At 43.9% G+C, this 19,236-nt stretch overlaps 1 protein-coding gene and 1 long non-coding RNA gene across 7 annotated transcripts in view; one reads left to right on the forward strand and one right to left on the reverse strand.

Moving 5' to 3' along the window:
- The window catches only part of LOC144681044 (uncharacterized), a 126,675-nt gene extending 107,477 nt beyond the window's left edge, over positions 1 to 19,198 (reverse strand). For both annotated transcript variants that reach the window (XR_013576673.1, XR_013576674.1), the window contains exon 1: positions 19,125 to 19,198. This is a non-coding gene — a long non-coding RNA (uncharacterized LOC144681044). The remainder of the gene's footprint in view (positions 1 to 19,124) is intronic.
- The window catches only part of vegfab (vascular endothelial growth factor Ab), a 38,558-nt gene continuing 36,863 nt past the window's right edge, over positions 17,542 to 19,236 (forward strand). For 3 of the 5 annotated variants that reach the window (XM_078542725.1, XM_078542727.1, XM_078542729.1), the window contains exon 1: positions 17,559 to 18,433. In XM_078542725.1, coding sequence (XP_078398851.1) covers positions 18,368 to 18,433 — 66 coding nt within the window. In that variant the 5' untranslated portion in view covers positions 17,559 to 18,367. Of the gene's footprint in view, positions 18,434 to 19,236 lie in introns of all 5 variants that reach the window. The other 2 variants (XM_078542728.1, XM_078542726.1) reach the window with 2 other exon arrangements.

The raw sequence follows: 19,236 nt of genomic DNA on the forward strand, positions 1-19,236 counted from the left end.
ATAAACTTCAGGCCATCCAAAACTCTGCTGCCCATGTCATAACTCGCACCAAATCCCATCTGCTGTGTTCACTGACCTACATTGACTCCCAGTTAAGTAGTCTCAGTTGTAGAATTCTCATTCTTGTTTTCAAATCCCTCCATGGCCTCACTCCTCCCTATTACTGTAATCTCCCCCAGCCCCACAAGCCTCTGAGATATCTGCACTCCTCTACTTCTGGCCTCTTCAGCATCCCCCATTTTAATTGCTCCACCACTGGTGGCCTTGCCTTCAGCTGCCAGAGCCCTAAGCTCTGCAATTGCCTCCATGGACATTTCTGCCTCCAGGCCTCTCTTTTCTCCTTTAAGAAACTCCTTAAAACCTACCTTTTTGATGAAGGTTTTATCATCTGCCCTAATACCTTTGGCTCCGTGTCATATTGTGTTTAATGACTGGTCCTGCCAAACACTTTGGGGTGTTTTATGTTATGGAACAATATAAATAGGTCTTATGTCTATATAAATTATATAAATATATAAATGTCTATATAAATAGGTCTTATGTCATAATAGGCCAGGTCGTTGAGTGTACTTAAGACCGAGGTAGATAGGTTCTTGATTGGTAAGGGGATAAAAGGTTAGGGGGAGAAGGTGGGAGAATGGGGTTGAGAAACTTATCAGCCATGATTGAATGGCGGAGCAGACTCGATGGGCCGAATGGCCTAATTTCTGCTCCTATGTCTTATGGTCTTAAATACAAGCTGTTGTCATATGTTTAGTCAATATAATTTCAACTGATCCAACGGTTGTATTATGAGTGTTATTTGTCTGGGGCCCTTCGACGTAGTGTTCGTCCTGGCCCAATTTTAAAGCCATAAAATGCCTTTACATGGGCACCCTGCTGCCTCTCTTCAGCCGAATCTCAAAGCAGACGGATGGGGGCGCATTCAACGAAGCTTTTCGCTCAGCGTCCGCAAAGCTTGCGTCTAGCGCCTTCTGCTGTCCAAGTGCAAACACGAGGACAATTTTTACTTGTTACATCCCCTTCTATTCCCGATACAGGGGTATGTAAGGACCCCCCCTGCCCAGTAATGCAATGAATACTCTTATGCCAAGGTTAGCGTTGAAAGACTTGCACATGCAAAGCCCCATGCAACACACCCTCGTGTGGGCGTCTGGTGGAACTGAGTTGCCCAGAAGTTAGACGAAGCCGTGATTTTAGTGAGATGTTCTGTCAATGGTGGTTGACTTTGAAGACATAATGGCTTAAAAGGAGGAAAATGCGTCAGAATCTCTTATGGTTGTGTTATGCACGTTTTAATCGAATTGACTTCATTTCTTTAAAAAAGACTACTTAATCTGCCCATGGATTTGAATAGGTGACAGTTTGTCACCTTTCATAAGGGGGTGGGGAGGAGGGGGATAATGAAAAGAGGTTTTAAGGCAAGTTATTGTATAAACATGTAGATAAGATGAAGGTATCAAATATTGTATGTACAGTCTTGGTAAAAGTGAAGCAGCTCTGACTTCCTTGGAGACTTTAATTCTGCTCACCCCACCTCAAAGCCCTGTCACTTGTAAATCAGGTCAGATTGATGCTAACAGCTTAATTAAATATTGCCTGGAATCATTTCATAAATGGGGTTATAGATTGTTATTTTGTACAGTCTCAGTGCTTGACGTCAATACTATTTGATATAAGCAGCAGGATCTATTTTTAAAATGCTAGCATCAACATCTCACAGTTTGCCAATTGTGCTTTGCTGTGGGGTGGTAGGGTGTTTAGCAGAGATTCTATTGGTCTCAGTTTGTTTGTAGTCTTTTGACTCAGTTCTCTCAGGGTGCCTTCTATATTATTGTCGCCAAGCCCATCTGCAGAAAATGCCTTTTGTCCCACTACCCATCTCTTTCTCTCTCTGTTCCCCACTCACCACCCCCTATACCACCCCACCCCTGCCCCTACCTTTGCTTTTTCAACAGGATGCCAGCTTCAATTTGCCCATCTTTCCAGGTTAGCCAGAATACCTGGGCCTTTTCAAAGGTTAAACTTCCCAGACACCGCTCTGAGCACCCAGAGAAAACAAGGGCGTCAAAGAAAATTGTGTAAACACTTCTTCTTAATTTTTAGAATTACAGAAAACGTATGACACAGAAACAGGCCATTCTACCCAACTGGTCCATGTCAATGTTTATGTTCCACACTAGCCTCCTCCCACCATACTCCAGTAACCCCTAGCAGCACACTTTTCTATTTCTCTTCACCCCTGCAACAGGCTCAGAATAGAATCCCCAGTGTAAGGTCACTGGGAAAGAGACAGGTACACAGCAATGCCTCTGCAGGAGCCAGTTTGTAGCCTTGTTTACACTGCCTGGCTGTAACCTATACTGTAGCTAATGGGAATTACATCTTACAAGAGGTATTTTTTCCACCACAGTCCAAGGGACAACAGGCTCAGAGATAGGTCGATGATATTCTGGGCCCAACACAGCGAGGGCAAAATCAAGACTGAGATTGATAAACTTTTGTTGGCCAGGCTCTCGAGGGATATGGAGCAAAGGCAGGTGAATGGAGTTGAGATAGGATCCAGCCAGAATCTGATCGAATGGGAGAGCAGGCTTGAGGAGCTGAATGGCCTACTCCTGCTCCTGTCATTGTGGAATTATCCCCTTAAATGTAATGAGTACACAGGCACATTACAGGGATAGCGTCACATAAACTTGGCTTGTATTCCCTTGAGTATGAGATGTCGAGGCATTTAAAATGGTAAAGGGCTTCAATAGGGTAGCGAGAAGGAAACTATTTCTTGTGCTGGGGGCATCCAGAGCCAGGGGGGGTATAACCTCAAAATAGAAGCTAGGCCAGTGAAATCAGGAAGCACAGAGGGTGGTGGATGCTAAAGAACAATTGACTATCAAGACTGAGATCGACAGACTGACTGAAACTGTTCGGTTAACATGGTCAAGAACTAGATTAGAATTAATTACACTTCGAAGAAAAGGAGACAGACAGAGAGGAAAATACATTGAAACCATGGAAACCTCTTTTTGTCTGTCCAGAGACTCAGTCTGTGCAGACTTGAAGCTCCAGTCTCCTTTCGTGTATTGTATGAAAAGAACATTTCGAAGCAAATTGTTCCTTCTTTTTGGGCCATCGCAGTGCTCCTCCCTGCTTTTACCGCACTTATATGTTTTTTGTGTCTGTCTGTATCAGTTTTTTATTCAGATGTGTTGCTCCAACAGTGCCTGGCCTCTGAGGGGAGGGAATCGCCACTGTGCTTGCCCCACTTCTGAGCAATCTTCATCCCCTGTATTAACTCATTACCAGTCTCTCCCCTTTGGTATGGCGCATTAGCTGGATTATGGTGAGGACCCTTGTACCAGGAACAGGGAAGGCATTGTGTGAGGCCTTCATTAGAATTGCTTAAAAAGGAAGTCCTTCCGTGTGATTAAAAAAAACAAATAATCCCCCAGGCTTTTCTTGTGTAACAATGTGTAATAGTGCTGGCAAACCTTCCATATCCTATTACATTGAAACATATAGACAAGCATGTACAGAGAAAGATATACAGAAACAGAAAGCTACACCTATATATATATGTAATATATATATATACGCACACATTTATAAATGCACACAGAGAAGCATATATTCACACATAGACATACACTGAAATACACTCAGATACACACATGAATACAGACATCACAGGTATACACAGATAAGCACATATGACACATATACAAAGCACATATGACACATATACAAAGCACATATGACACATATACAAAGCACATATGACACACATACAAAAACATACGACACATATACAAAAACATACAGGAAAACACTAGCATGCAAACATACATAACAAATACACACACACAGAGAAATATAGACATTTATATTAATCCACATATACGCCTGAGATAAATACCCATATACATAAATACACCCACATAAACAAGAACACAAATATGGGAACAACAGGGACACAGACACAGGCTCACAAAATGATAGACCCAGAGCCATTGCTAAGGACTGGATATAAACCCCTAGTCAATCACTGCCACAGACAGAAAACAGACTCATAGGCACACTGCTACAGACTGGATACAAACCCATATGGCACACAACCATTGCTCTCAATTGGATAACAAAATCAGGTTTGAGGTGTGTTGTTGTTCCAATTACAACCTAACCCTTTGATATTTAATTAAGCTATCTGCTAATTTTAACAAACCTATTGGCACGCATACAAAGGGAACATTCACCATACACAGCATCACTTTCTAACATTTCACACCGTTTGGAAACCTATCTTGAACCTCTTCTTTGGTTATTTGCTTCCAGTGTCTTTTAAAGACCAGGAAGAACCCCCTTTGCTCCACCCCCTCCCCCCCGCCCCCCCCAAAAAAAAAAGTTCTCCTACTTAATCGTTCTACCCTGTGTTTAGTTTCCTGGTGGTTTATTGTAGTAACTGGTTTAATGACCATCCCAGCAAGGACACTCAATCCACCGGCCACATCAGGCACAGCATGCAAGTGTCACAGATAAAGTGACAACAATAATACTCAACGGAAGACAGATACACCTCGAAACCCAACCTGTGTTACAATAGAAATTTGGGGTGTTATGTGTAACGTTACGATTACAATCTCACTTTCTAATATTTAATTAAGCTGCTTCGTGATTCTAATCTGTGGTTGTGGATTGACTCAATACAATCGGTTCACCGTTTCAAACAAATCACATGAGGGTTCCCCAGTTGTGTGTAGGAGAAGTTAACATCCTTTTAAAAAGAGAACTCCACCCCCACTTTTTTTGAAATCGATTGCGGTTTCACCAAAGTTCAATGAACCCGTTGATCCCAACGACACAGAGAGAGAGAGGGCCCTCCGCAACGCTGTGATTGTAAAATCGCCAGGCACAATAACAACTTAATATCGATTTTCAGACCGGCCGAGAGTTAATTTAATGCCTCCTCCCACATCCCCGCCAAGTGCGGTTACAGACGGTTAGAGAAATGCATTCAACCCAGCTTCTAAAGCGCGCTTGTCTGGCCACAGATTCTCCTCAAAAGGGCAACACCATACATCCCTTTTTCTATAAATGAATTTTACTTCCTTTTATACCTCTGCACCTCACAATGAATGATTTGCATTAACCCTGACAGGGAGATATTTTATGTCCTCTTTCTATCTGGGAGGGTGTTTGATCTTTCCTCTCTTTGGTGGGACCCACAATGAATAAAGCAAATTTCTTCCCAGCTCTGTATTTTTACAATGGCAGAGAAACGGACGTGTACAACTGCATGTACAGTGCAGTCTCTTACAACTCCAGCGTCGGAGCAATAGATGAAATTAAAAGGGCAATACATTTTACATGTCTTCAAACTATTTCTATGGCGTACAATACAAATCCCCATTGACCTGGCTTCGTCCCCCTTCCCCAGTAACTAGAGAGTCCTTTTTTGAGAAGTAGATTCCTGCAATTATTGTGCCAATCTCTCAGGAGTCTGGAATACCCCTTCCACTCCACTCCCTTCCACTCCACTCTCCACCACCCCCCCCCCAATCGCACTCACCTCCCCCACATCCGTCATTCTCCACATGATTCATTGAGACAAGTGCAGTCATTGCCTTCGTTCGAACCCACCACTTGCACTGAGGGTTCACAAACACTCTGACTGGGGAGAAACTCTGGCACGTTCCCTCAGGGGGGGTGTGGTGCAGGGTGGTGGGTGGTTGGTGCTAAAAAGCTATGGATGCTCTGGGAGTCAAATCAAGCTTTCGAGACTGAGGTAGCTAAACTTTTGTCGGTAACTGTGTCAAGGGATATGGGGAAAAGGCGGTTCAATGGGCTGGAGGTTCAGATTGACCATAAGCGAGTTCAATGGCGGAGTGGGAATGAGGGGCTGAATGGCCTCCTCTGGTTCTGATGTATCTCCTGAGAAAGAGAGAGGGAGAGAAAGGGAGAAACCTGGATAAAAGAGGTGCAGTTGCATGGTCCCTGGCATCTCCTAGTGGCCAGTTATAGGTAAAGGGGAGCATTACAGGTAGTTTGGGAGCAAAGTGTATGCTCACCTTCCCAGGCGCAGGGTGCCAGGTCAGTAATTATAGAGAGAGAGAGAGAAAGAGAAAGGGGAATTAAGGGCAAAATAACCTTAACCAAAAATAAAATTAACTTGGCAAGTTAGCAAGACTTCAGAATATTTTTGTGCATAAGGCACATGATTGTAGGGAGGAACAGGGCATGTTATTCAGCAGGACAATGACACCTTGTATTTTTATAGCATCCTTTGATTTGGTAAAACGTCCCAAGGTGCACTCACAGCAGCATTATCAAACCAAATGTAACATTGAAATCACCTGAGGACATGTTAGAACTGGTGACAAAAGGTTGGTCAAAGAGTTTGGTTTGGAGGAGTGTCTTTAGTGAAGAGAGGGCTGGAGAAAGCTTCAGCAAGGGAGCTTAGGCCCTAGGCAGCTGAAGACAAGGCCGCCACCACTGGAGTGATTGAAATCAGGGATCTTCGAGGGGGCAGAATTTGAGGAGTGCGGAGGTCTCAGAGGGTTGTGGGGCTAAGCCAGGAAAATAGGAACCTCTCACAGCAAATCCCAACATTTTCTACAAACTCCCAGGTTCAGTTCCTGGTCTATGATCACTGAACCAGGGAAGGGTTAAGCAGAGCTGAGAAATGGGTCAGGGGAAGGGAGGTGATGGAGTGGGGGACAAAGTCACCCAGGTTTCTTGCTCCCGACTGTTGCTGCCATCCAATGGTGCCCCCTGTTGTCCATCATTGGGAGAACAGGGTCAGCCTTTCTTGCAGTGTTGCTCCACAGCTGAACAGTGGCACTCACCAGCCTTGTGTCATTTGGGCCACTTTGGAGGAAGGTAGTGAGGGAGCTGTCCCCTGGCACTGAACCGATGAGCTCGGAAAACAAGGGACATTGAGTGCAAAGTAAAGCCTGTTTACATAATGTGCAGCTAACAAGATCTCGTTGCATTTAAAGGTTTCTAATATGTTGTCAGTTAGGTATAAAGTTATCTGCGAGTGACTTGGTGTAGCTTTATTCAATTGTCCCCTGAAGGAGAGTGGGGGAAGGGTTAGCAGGCAAGAGTGCCCTAGGGTATCACTGATGATTGGTAATCCCACAAAGCGAGGAGGACGCTTGCCCCAGAGCACAGGCCATGGGAAGAACCTGTGAGTGGGAGCCTTCTAACCTGGGGAGGTTGTTCTGCTGCAGCTACCACACACAGTCCTGGCTGACTGGGGAACTCTCCCACTCTTATCACCTGCCTTGGGCCTTTTGGAAGGGTTTATAGCTTGATAATTAACCTGTCTGGCCATGTTATAAACACACCTTTCGTGGCCATCAAGCTCTGGGATGGGACCCAGAACCTTCCAGCTCAGGGGCAGGGACGCTACCACACCCCACCACACCACAAGACGGTTGCCGATGCAAGATAGTATCAGCGCTGCTGAAGTGGAGCCTGTAATGTCATTATTGCAAATTGATTGAGTTACGGTCAGCAGTTCCTTTCCAAGAAATCAAACCCAAGTAGATAATGACAAGATCGATCATTTAAATTCTAAACTATACAATGACACAGCACAAACGGAGGCCATTCGGCCTGTCGTGTCAGTGTTGGAAGAATTGCCTCTCCCATCCCATCCCATCCCATCCCATCCCCGCCCCATGAAAAGTCAAGTGACAGTTCACCTCCCTGCCTGGCTGCGTTATGGGTTGTGACTGTGCATCGGGAGGAACTTGCTGCACGCCCCCTTTAAATCAGCCAGGCCGACTGCTGGATCAAACAGCTCGGATGTTTAAATAGAGGGCGGAGATCACATGGCCCGAAGCTTTCCCGAAGCAAGTGGGCGGATCTCAGGGCACCGCCTCTCCCGGCCTGGCCAATGAGCAAAGGGAGCTGCCTCCATATACACGGCTGTCACATGAAGCAGAGCATTTCATCAGACGGAAGGGGAAAGAGTGAGTGTTGCAGGGAGCGAGGGAGAGAAAGGGGTGGGGGGGAAATCAGAGAAAAAAAAACTCAAGAGCATTAATTGATAAAACATCAAAGACAAGGAGAGGCCCAAGCAAATTCCCTGTTGCCTTTGGAACCTGCCAAATGCTTTTTCCCTCAGAACATACCAGACACTTAACTCGAAGACCATTTTCCCAAGTTTTCTAGGTTTTTTCTTTTCTGCACAGATTCCTGTCACCTTTTTTTGCTTTATCTTGGAGTGCAATTCCGAGCTGAAGCCTATCTGTGGGATTTTTAACACTCCAGGGTTTCTGGATTTCAATCTCTTTTAACCCCCCCACTCCTCCCTCCACACTCCTCGATGCTCATACCCCGCGACACTCGGGATCATTGTTCGCCGCTGGACCCTTTCCAAAGTTTGTCTAAGAGGTTTTTTTTTTAACAGCAAGAAATGTAGAAATGAACACAGCAGGGATATATTAAAAAAAAACGAGGCAGACAAAAAAAAGAAAGACTTGGCAGCGAGTGGGGTGGTTTGGAAAAAGAGAGGGAGACAGATAGAGAGCAAAAGGGGGATGAGGCACAGAAGGATGGATAGAGGCAGCAAACCAAACTCAAGAGTTCATAGCAGGGGGAGCAGAGCTCAACACAGAGTACAGATGTGGAGTGTAGACATTATTGTCAGTAATATCAAAGCCTCAGTGCATTCCCAATCATATTCTTTTGCCTGCTATTCTCTGAGAGCCACCAGGAATGGCCAAAATGCACATTGAAACATTTGCCTGATGCAATCAGCTGAAAAGCAGATGGATTAAACAGAGAGAGAGAGAGGGGGAGGAAGAGAGACAGGCAGGTCGACAGGTTGACACAGATACAGGGATAAGAAACACAGACAGGCAGAAACAGAGACAGCAGGCACAGAGGGACAGTTAGAGAGACAGGTAGGCAGGATGATAAGAGAGGCAGCAAGAAAAATAACCAAGCTGTAGAGAGGGAGAAAGAGAGATAGAGACAAAGAGGAAAGGCAGCAAGAAATAGATCTGCTGTTCATATTATAAAACAGATAGGCACTAGAAAAAGTGAAAAAATACTAGAATTATATCATAACTAAGAGGTTATATCTGTCAGGAAAGAGTCAACAGTCTGAAGCTCTTTTGTCCAGAAAAGAGATGACTGAGGGATGTCCTGATCAAGGTCTTCAAGATCATAAAAAGGTTTAATAGGCTAGATGTAGAGAAGGGTATTTTCACTTGCTAGGACCAAGTGCCATACAAACAAGATGGTGGCTAATAAATCCAACTGGGAATTCAGGAAAAGCCTCTTCACCCAGAGAGTGGTGGGAATGTGGAACTCGCTCCCACAAGGAGTAGTTCAGGTGAATAGCACAGATATGGAAACTGGATAAACAGGTGAAGGTGAATGGAATAGAAGGATATGTCGATGGGGTTAGATGATGCGGGATCAGAGAGCATTTCTGTGCTGTACTTTCCGGGTAATTCCAAGGCAAATAAATGGTGAAGTTCATGGGACTGGTGGATTGTTCAATCTGTGAGATGATGCCTGGAGATAATAAGATAGTGAAACCGCAACAGCTGTTACCCATGGAGCTCCTCCATGTACATTATCTCCTCTACAAAAGTATGGCATCAATGCATTGTGCATCATCTTCACTACATTCCCATTTCCATCAGTCCCTCACAATCCCTGTACCCAATGTCATCCTCAGTGTTCTAACCTTCATCCTTGTTAACCTGTGGAAATGGCTTTCACTCTTTACAATGAAGCCCCTTCTTTAGGAACTAAAGAATCGATCTCTGTTCGAGAACAGAACTGCAACTTGAACAAAACCAAAACAAACTCATAACGCACTGTACCTTGGGCCCACAGTTGCCGACCATCACAAATGCCTATAAATGAGCCCTTTTAAGAATTAGCAACCAACCCAACTTTCACTTTCAAAATCACATTCTTACCTTCACATGCTGGGTTTAGTTTCAGGAGCTGCTGAGAAGGCAAGCTTGTCAGACTGCACCGTTGCCTCTGTGAGAGGTTAAACCTTCCCAGCAACCTAATAGATGGGTAAGTTAAGAATTGTGAGATGGTGAAGGAGCAAGGTTCATTTATTTTACCTTCAACCATTCTGCTGGTTGCATCATGCAATGATAATGGATTTGCCCACTTTATGGAAATCAGTCTCTATCAATTACCTACAACAAAGGCAAACATGAAGCAGGGGAAATTCCCCAGTGGTGGACAGCTTAGGGAACCATAAATCCAAAGCCACCTCTTCCTCCAAACATGCTCCACTCACACATGTCATGTCTCCAATGACTTATACACTGTGTCTCAAAACCCTATTGTCTCAATATGAGAAGAGACTGGCAGCTAACATAAAAGAGAACACAAAAGTCTTTTATAGGAAGATACATGGTAAAGTGGAGGTAAAATGAGGAGTGGGGCCAATTAGGGGCCAAAAAGCAGATTTTGTACATGGAGGCACAGGGCATGTGTGAGGTACTAAATGAGTACTTTGCATCTGTCTTTACCAAAGAAGGAGATGCTGCCAAGTTCATAGTTGAGACACTGAATGGGCCAAAAAGAGGTAGCACTAGACAGGCTGCCTTTACCTAAAGTTGACAAGTAACCAGGATTGCATGTGATCCATCGAAGATACTGAGAGAAGTAAGGATACTGGCCATAATTTTTCAATCCTCCTTCAATACAGGGTCGTGCCAGAGGACTTGGAGGATTGCATATTTTACACCCTTGTTTAAGAGGAGTGTAAGGAAAAACCCAGCGACTACAGGCCAGTCAGTTTGATTTCAGTGGTGGGTAAGCTTTTAGAAACGATAATCCCAGGCACAATTAACAGTCACTTGGATAAATGTGGATTAATTAAGGAAAGCCAGCGTAAATTTGTCAAAGTAAATCATGTTTAATTAACTTGATTGAGTTTTCTGATGAGGTAACTGAGAGGGTTGATGAGGGTAATGTAGTTGATGTGGTGTCCTTGGACTTCCAAAAGGTGTCACATAACAGGTTAGTCAACAAAGCCAAAATCCATGGAATGAAAAATGGACACTGGCAGCACGGATATTAAGCTGGCTGAATGACAGGAAACAGGGAGTAGTAGTGATCGGGCTGGAGAAAAGTATACACTGGGGTTCCCTAGGGGTCAGTACCAGGAACATACGAATTAGGAGCAGGTTTGTTAGCCTCCTAGGCAAATTGAATTTCAGTGCCCTGAAGGCTTTTTTGCCATTTTCATAAATACTTCATAATGACAAAAAAAGCTACAAATATAGCAATAAAGAATTTATTAGGGATAAATGAAAAAAATCAAACACAACAGACATTCAAATATGTACATTATCCTAACTGAAACTTTAAGACCTTTACAATTTTAAGATTTTTTTTCATGATAATAAGATGGAAGAAGGAAAAAGAGAACTTAAATTATTACTCTGTATAAATAAGTTAAAAAAGAGAGAAAAAGAAAGAAAAACCAAAGCTAAATCAAACTCAATGACAGACATGCAAATCCTTACATTATCGAAAACTATTTTTTTTTCCCCTTGACTTTAGATCTGCAAATACTTTTATAGCGCTTTCCATTATTTATATTTCTGACAAGGTCATTTTTTATTGACAAAATTGCTGGAGAATTTAGTTTTTCTTGTGCCATGGAAGACCTTAAGCTTGTCTTTATAAGTTTCAGCTTACTGAAGCTTTTTTCTCCTGTGGCCACAGCTAGTGGAGTTGTAAGTATTATCTTTAATGCAACCCACAGATTTGGCATAACATTCTGCAACTTTTTAGTGTTGATTAATCTAACTACTTGTATTGGGGACTTTACACCTTTGGGAAATATCGCATTTGCAATTTCTAATTCACTCAGGAAGTGGCAGTCATTAACATTACTGCTTTCTTTATACCTTAACTTATCCTCCAACCTTTGGCATGCACTCCTCAGTTCATTTTTACCTGGCAACACTTTTAGGTTACTTAAAAATCCTTATGAGTTATTGAAGTTTTGTAAGCGTTCGAATCTCTCTGATAGGTAAGTTATGACTGTGTCTATGACAACATTAAACACATGATTTTTGAACAGGCTTGCAGGGTTTTGTGCATTAAGAACTTTGTCAACACTCATGGCCTTCGTCAACACCACGTGGTTTGCATCACCACTAACACCACTAGTTTTAGCATTATGTGGTGAGCAACAATAGTCACTATATATGAATACCTCTTACCTTAAAGAGAAATGTTTGTTCTAAAACTCCCTCTACCTGTTAGGTTAACTGAGGTGTTAATTTGTTATGGAATTGTACCTCAGCAAGGAGCGAGTGCCGTCAGTAGGAGAGGGCAAATGTGAAAATATAAATTAAACCCCTGCTTCCTTGCTATTGGTGAAAGTTGACGAAAAATTGCCATAATTAATGACTGTCTCTTCATCGTCAGGTACTAGCACAAGGGGAAAGAAAAACATATATCCATGTTTTACACACACGCACACACACACCCTCCCACATACACACACACCATGTGAGATTCCAGTTCTCTGTTTAGAAGTTTAAACAGGACACCTTACTCAAAATTCAAACAGTGCAGATTTAAAGCAACTGGATAGCAACAGGTACAGAAGCCTTTATAGCTGTTGGGTGGTTGGGGGGTGGGGGGGTGGGGTGGGGGGGTCGCTGTTGCGGAGGGGGAATGTTTCGCCCACTTTCTCATCGGGACGTTGTACCAGACCGTTCTGTCTTACTTCCACCTCTGCCTCAACTTCACATTCCTGCCCACCCCTAATAACCTTTCACCCCCTTGCTTATCAAGAATCTATCTAGATCTGCCTTAAAAATATTCAAAGACTCTGCTTCCACCACCTTTTGAGGAAGAGAGTTCCAAAGACTCACGACCCTCTGAGAGCAACAAATTCTCCTCATCTCTGTTTTAAATGAGCAGTTTTATTTTTAAACAGTGACCCCTAGTTCTAGGTTCTTCCACAAGGGGAAACATCCTTGCCACATCCACCCTGTCAAGACACCTCAGGATCTTAAATGTTTTAATCAAATCATCTCTTACTCTTCTAAACTCCAGCAGATACAAGCCCAGCCTGCCCAACCTTTCCTCATAAACCAACCCACCCATTCCAGGTATTAATCTAGTAAACCTTCTCTGAACTGCTTCCAATGCATTTACATCCATCCTTAAATAAGGTGACTAATACACCAGATGTGCTGTCACCTGTACAACTGAAGCATAAACTTGCAATTTTTGTATTCAATTGCCCTCACAATAAACAATAACATTTTAATGGCTTTCCTAATTACTTGCTCTCCCTGCATACTAACCTTTTATGATTCATGCACTAAGACACCCAAATCATGCTGCATCTCAGAGCCCCGTAATCTCTCACCATTTAGATAATATGCTTCTTTTTTATTCTTCCTGCCGAAATGGATAATTTGATATTTTCCCACACGTGGTGGAGGCAAGGTCAGTCAAGGCATTCAAGGGGGCATTAGATAATTATTTAAATAGAAACAATGTGCAGGGATACAGGGAAAAGGCAGGGCAATGGCACTAGGTCATAATGCTCATTTGGAGAGCTGGTGCAGACACGGTGGGCCGAATGGCCTCCTTGCTTGCTGTTAAAATTTTGTGATTCTGTGGCACTCCATTTGCCAGATCTTTGCTAATTCACTTAACCTATCCACATCCCTTTGTAGATTCCTTATATCCTCTTCTTTACTTCCTTATTTTTCCACCTATCTTTGTGTCATCAGCAAACGTAGCCATCATTCCATCGGTCCCTTAATCCAAATCATTTATATAAATTGCAAAAAGTTGAGGCCCCAGCACTGATCCCTGTGGCACGTCACTCATCTTGCCAACCAGAAAATGACCCTTTTATGCCTACTCTCTGCTTCCTGCTAGCTAGCCAATCTTCTATCTGTGCCAATATATTACCCCCTACACCATGAGCTTTTATTTTCTGCAATAACCTTTGTTGTGGCACTTTATCAAATGACTTCTAGAAATCTAAGTACAGTATATCCACCGGTTCCCTTTTACCAACAGCACATTTCAGTTCTTCAAAGAACTCCAATAAATTGGTTAAGCATAATTACCCTTGCACAAAACTATGTTGACTCTGCCTGATTGCCTTGGATTTATCTAAGTGTCCTTCCAAAGCATCTTTAATAATAGCCTATAACATTTTTCCTATGACAGATGTTAAGCCAACTGGCCTGTCATTTCCTGCTTTCTGTCTCCCTCTCTTTTTGAGTAAAGGAGTTACATTCAATATTTTGCAATCTAATGAAACCTTCCCAAAATCTAGGGAATTTTGGAAAATTAAAACCAATGCATCAATTATCTCACTAGCCACTTCTTTTAAGACCCTAGGATGAAGTCCATCAGGACCCGGGGATTTGTCCTAAATAGTGGGTGCAAGAGATCAAATTTGGGAAGATGTGGTAAATCAAAGAGGCAAGGCAAGAAAGACAGGTATTAATATGGGAAATGATAAACAGATTGTGACAGGGAAAGACAGAGGGTACAAATCTTAGAGTAAATCAGCAGATAAGGCTAGAAGTTACAAAAATGATAAAAGGACAAAACTAAAGGCTCTGTATCTGAATACACATAGTATTTGAAAGAAAACAGATGGACTGATAGTGCAAATAGAAATAAATAAGCACGATCTGATAGCCATTACAGAGACATGGCTGCAGGATGACATAGATTGGGACCTGAATTTTGAAGGGTACGTGACATTAAGGAAGGACAGGAAGTTAGGAAGAGGTGGAAGGATGGCTCTGTTATTTCATGATGGTATTAACACAATAGAGAGGGATGACCGAAGTTCAGGAAACCAGGATGTGGAAATGGTTTGGAAAGAGATGAAAAATGATAAAGACAAGAAGTCACTTGTGGGAGTGTGTACAGGCCCCCAACAGTAACCACACAATAGAACAGGGTATAAAGGAAGAAATAATGGGACCTTGTCAGAAAGGTACAGCAATAATCATGGGGGATTTTAATCTAGATATAGGGTGGAAAATCAAAGGTAGCTTAGATGAGGAAGTCATCGAATTTTTTTACGATAGTTCCTTAGAACAGCACCAACCAGAGAGTGGGTTATACTAGGCCTGTTGTTGTGCAACGAGAAGGGATTGATGACCTCATAGTGAAGGTGCTCCTAGGTAGCAGTGATCATAATATGATTGAATTTTACATTCAGTTTGAGTGAGAGAAGAGTTGGTCTAAGACTAGTATTTTAAACATAAATAAGGGCAAGTATTAAGGTATGAAAGCAGAGCTAACTAAATTGAACTAGCAAATTAGGTTAAGGAATAGGTCAATAGAGATCCAGTGGGAGACATTTAAGGGGATATTTCAGAATACACAGAATAGATACATTCCAACTAGAAAGAAAAATTCCAAGGGGAGGACCCGCCATCTGTGGGTTAAAAAAAGTTAAAGATTGTATCAAACTTAAAGAAAATGCATATGATTGTGCAAAGATGGTCAGAAGATTGGGCAGAATATAAAAAAACAGCAAAGAATTTCTAAAAGATTAATATGAGGGGGGGGGAAATTAGAGTACGAGAGAAAGCTAGCTAAAAATATAAAGACAATATAATAAAACAGGAGAGTTAACAAAGTGAGCATTAGTCCTGTAAAAAGTGAGCACGGGGAATTAAAAGTGGAAAGTAAGGAGATGGCAGATGAATTGAACAGGTATTTTGCATCGGTCTTCACTATAGATGATACAAGTAACATCCCATAAATAGCTGTAGACCATGAAGTGGAAAGGAGGGAGGAACTCAGGAAAATTACAATCACCAGGGAAGTGGTACTGAGAAAATTGTTGGAGCACTGCTTTTCTAGTTATATATTAATGACCTAGACTTGGGTATACAGGACATGATTTCAAAGTGTGCAAATAACACCAAACACTGAAGTATTGTGAACTGTGAAGAAGATAGTTATAGACTTCAAAAATACATAGACAGGCTGGCGTGGGAAGACATGTGGCAGGTGAAATTTAATACAGGGAAGTGTGAAGTGACAGATTTTGGCAGGAAGAAGGGGGTGAGGCAGTATAAAATAAAGGGTACAATTCTAAAGGGTGGTGGGGGTGTGCAGGAAAGGAGGGACCTGAGGATGTATGTGCACGAATCATTGAAGGTAACAGGGCAGGTTGAGAAAGTGGTTAAAAAGTTGTACGAGATATTGGGTTTTGTAAATAGAGGCATAGAGTAGAAAAGCGAGGAGGTTATGATGAATCTTTATTAAAAAACTGCTTCATCCTCGACTGGCGTACTGTGTCCAATTCTGGGCACCACACTTTAGGAAGGATGTGAAGGCATTGATGTAAAAAAGAATATAAAAATGGTTCAGGGATGAGGGACTTCAGTTGGGTGGGTAGACTGGAGCAACTAAGGCTGTTCTCCTTAGAGGAGGCAAGCTTGAGAGAGAATTTGATGGAGGTGTTCAAAATCATGAGGGGTCTGGGCAGGGTTTTTTTAAAAAAAATTTTTCATGGAACGTTGGTGTCACTGGCTAGGTCAGCATTTGTTGCCCATCCTTAATTGCCCTTGAACTGAGTGGCTTGCAAGGCCATTTTAGAGGGTAGTTAAGAGTCAACCACATTGCTGCGAGGCTGGAGTTCACATGTAGGCCAGAGCAGGCAGATTTCCTCCCCTAAAAGGCATTAGGTTTTTACAATAATTGATGATAGTTCCACAGTGAACATCACTGAGTTGAGCTTTTCAATTCCAGATGTAGTTGAACTTAAACATTTCAACCACTGCTACAGGGGTGGGGGTTTGAACCAGTGCTCCCCACCCCGCCCCCCAAGCATTCCAAGGCTAAGCAATGTTACCAGGACATCTCTCCCCAGAGTGAGCCAGAGAAACTGTTGCCACTGAGAAGAGCGAAAGAACCAGAGGGCACGGAGTTAAGATGAACAGCTAAAGACTTGTGAGTGTTCAGGATCTGGAAGGCAGTGTCTGAGAGTGCGGTGGAGGCAGATCCAGCTGAAGCGATCGAAAGGCAGCCGCTGGTGCCTGGATCCGAGGAGAATCGCAGGGCTGGGTGGAAAGGGCTGGGCGAGGGGGAGAGACTGGAGCGAGCAGAGCCCGGCCAGACAGGCAGGGTCGAACGGCCTCGCTGCGCCGCTGTTCGCCGGTCTGTCCGGCGGACTCCCCCTCCACCCTCCCCACCGGTGGGGGAGAAATCGATGCAATTGGGCATTTAAATGAATCGACGGTGCTTGCGAGGGACAGATTAAAAAAGCGCCCAGCGGACCCCACATTTCCCCGGCCTCTCGGTCAGGAATTGTCACAGCTCCATTGGCTGGAGGGAGGGAGGGGAGGGGAGGGGAGGAGAGGGAGGGAGGGGAGATCTTGCTAACTTTCCTTCCTCAGTGCAGAGGGAGTGGGGAGGGGCGTCTACAGACAGCGGAGCCGCCCCCATGTGAAAGCCATTGGCTGAGGCAGGTCCGATTGACTCAGAGCCGCGGTGAAAGTGGGAGCGATCGCAGTTAAACTCGGCAACCCCGGCAGTCGGATTACTAGCACAAGGCGTTCGCAACTTACTTCCAACCAGTACTTTTTTTTTCTCTCTGCCCTCCTCCTCCCCTTCATTCTATAAATACATTATACAGCAATTCCCCCCCCACCAGCACTACCCCCCCAGGATTTAAACCTTTTTCAATTCTGGACCTTTTTTTCCCTTTTGGCTGACTTGCAACGAGAGAGGAAAACTGTACCCAAGCTTCAAGGATTTTTATGACATATTATTTATATACCATTTTTAAATTTTTGTTGAAGACCAAGTTCTGGGCTTCAAGCAAAGCCCCCACCCCCCCCCAACTTTACCCCCCTCCCTCACCCCACCCCCCCCCACCCCCCTTCCCTTGCAAGAAGAGAGACTGAGCAGCTGTTCGAAGCGGATCGCTCGTCTGTGTGTCTTGTCTGTCTGTCTGTCTGCCTGCCTGCGGAAAAAAAAAGTCTGTACCGATCAACTTTTACTTCTGCAGTTGGCCAGCCGAGAACGTGAGGTGTTCGCCGCTGGACACACACACAGAGAGAGAGAGAGAGGGAGAGAGAGAGAGGAACAGGAGGTGGAGAGACACACAGTAACACACAGAGAGAGAGAGAAAATTAAAAGAATCGATGGTTTACTTTTCACACCGGAGGGATGTTACACTGAGAAAATTGGATTGAACGCGGGAGACAGAACCGAGAGAGAGAAGAGAAGAGAGGAGAAGAGAAGAGAAGCTGTTCAATATTTCCTTTCATTTTGTAGGCAACAATTTCCAGAGGTTTTGTTTCTTTCCTTCTTCTCGCCGTATTTCTCGTGGGATACAATATATAACCCAGCAACCATGAACTGGCTCCTAAGTTTATTGAATTGTTTCATAGTCGCCTCGCTGTACTTTGACAGTGCCAAGGTAAGTCATCTCTCTCACTCTGCCGCTCTACCGTGCTGACCTTTTATTAATCATCCTCATTACTAAACCGTGGAACGGATTTTCGTGTATTCTCCTTATTTTTAAACAGTGCACGTTAGCACGTGTGAGTTGCAGAGCCGGGCTGACACGAATAAGGGTGACATTGATAATATTGTCCATTTCCACTTTTCTCTCTCCACACTCTTCCCCTCTCTCTCTCTCTCTGCTTCTGTCTTTCGCTCAACCTCTCTGTCTCTCCCTCTCTGTCTCTTTCCCCCCCTCTCTCTCTCTCTCTGCCTCTGTCTTTCGCTCAACCTCTCTGTCTCTCCCTCTCTGTCTCTTCCCTATCTCTCTCTTCCCTCTCTCTCTCTGCCTCTGTCTTTCGCTCAACCTCTCTGACTCTCCCTCTCTGTCTCTTTCCCCCCTCTCTCTCACTCCTCACTGCCTCTCAGCCTTTCTCTGTCCCTCTCTGCCTCTATCTCTGACCCATTCTCTCCCTAATTCTCTCCGCCTCCCCCCTCTCTTGTCTGTCTGCCCCTTTCTCGCTCCTTACAAATTCCCTCTTCCCTGCCTCTCTGACTTTCCCTCTCTCTCTCTCTCTCTCCCCTCCACACACACACACACACAGACACAGAGCAGCCAGACTTTGACTGGATGTAAGCTGGCTCGTTGCGCTTTGCCTAACACTCACCGAAGTTGCGGCTGACCAGACCCCCGTCTTGCGCGGGGAGGGAGACGGTTCTAGTGTTCCCTGTTACGGTCCTGTCCTCCCCACACGCTGCGTTCCTCCCCAGTCCACCACC

Source organism: Cetorhinus maximus, chromosome 5 (genome assembly GCF_964194155.1).
Source record: "Cetorhinus maximus chromosome 5, sCetMax3.hap1.1, whole genome shotgun sequence".
Lineage (NCBI taxonomy): Eukaryota > Metazoa > Chordata > Chondrichthyes > Lamniformes > Cetorhinidae > Cetorhinus > Cetorhinus maximus.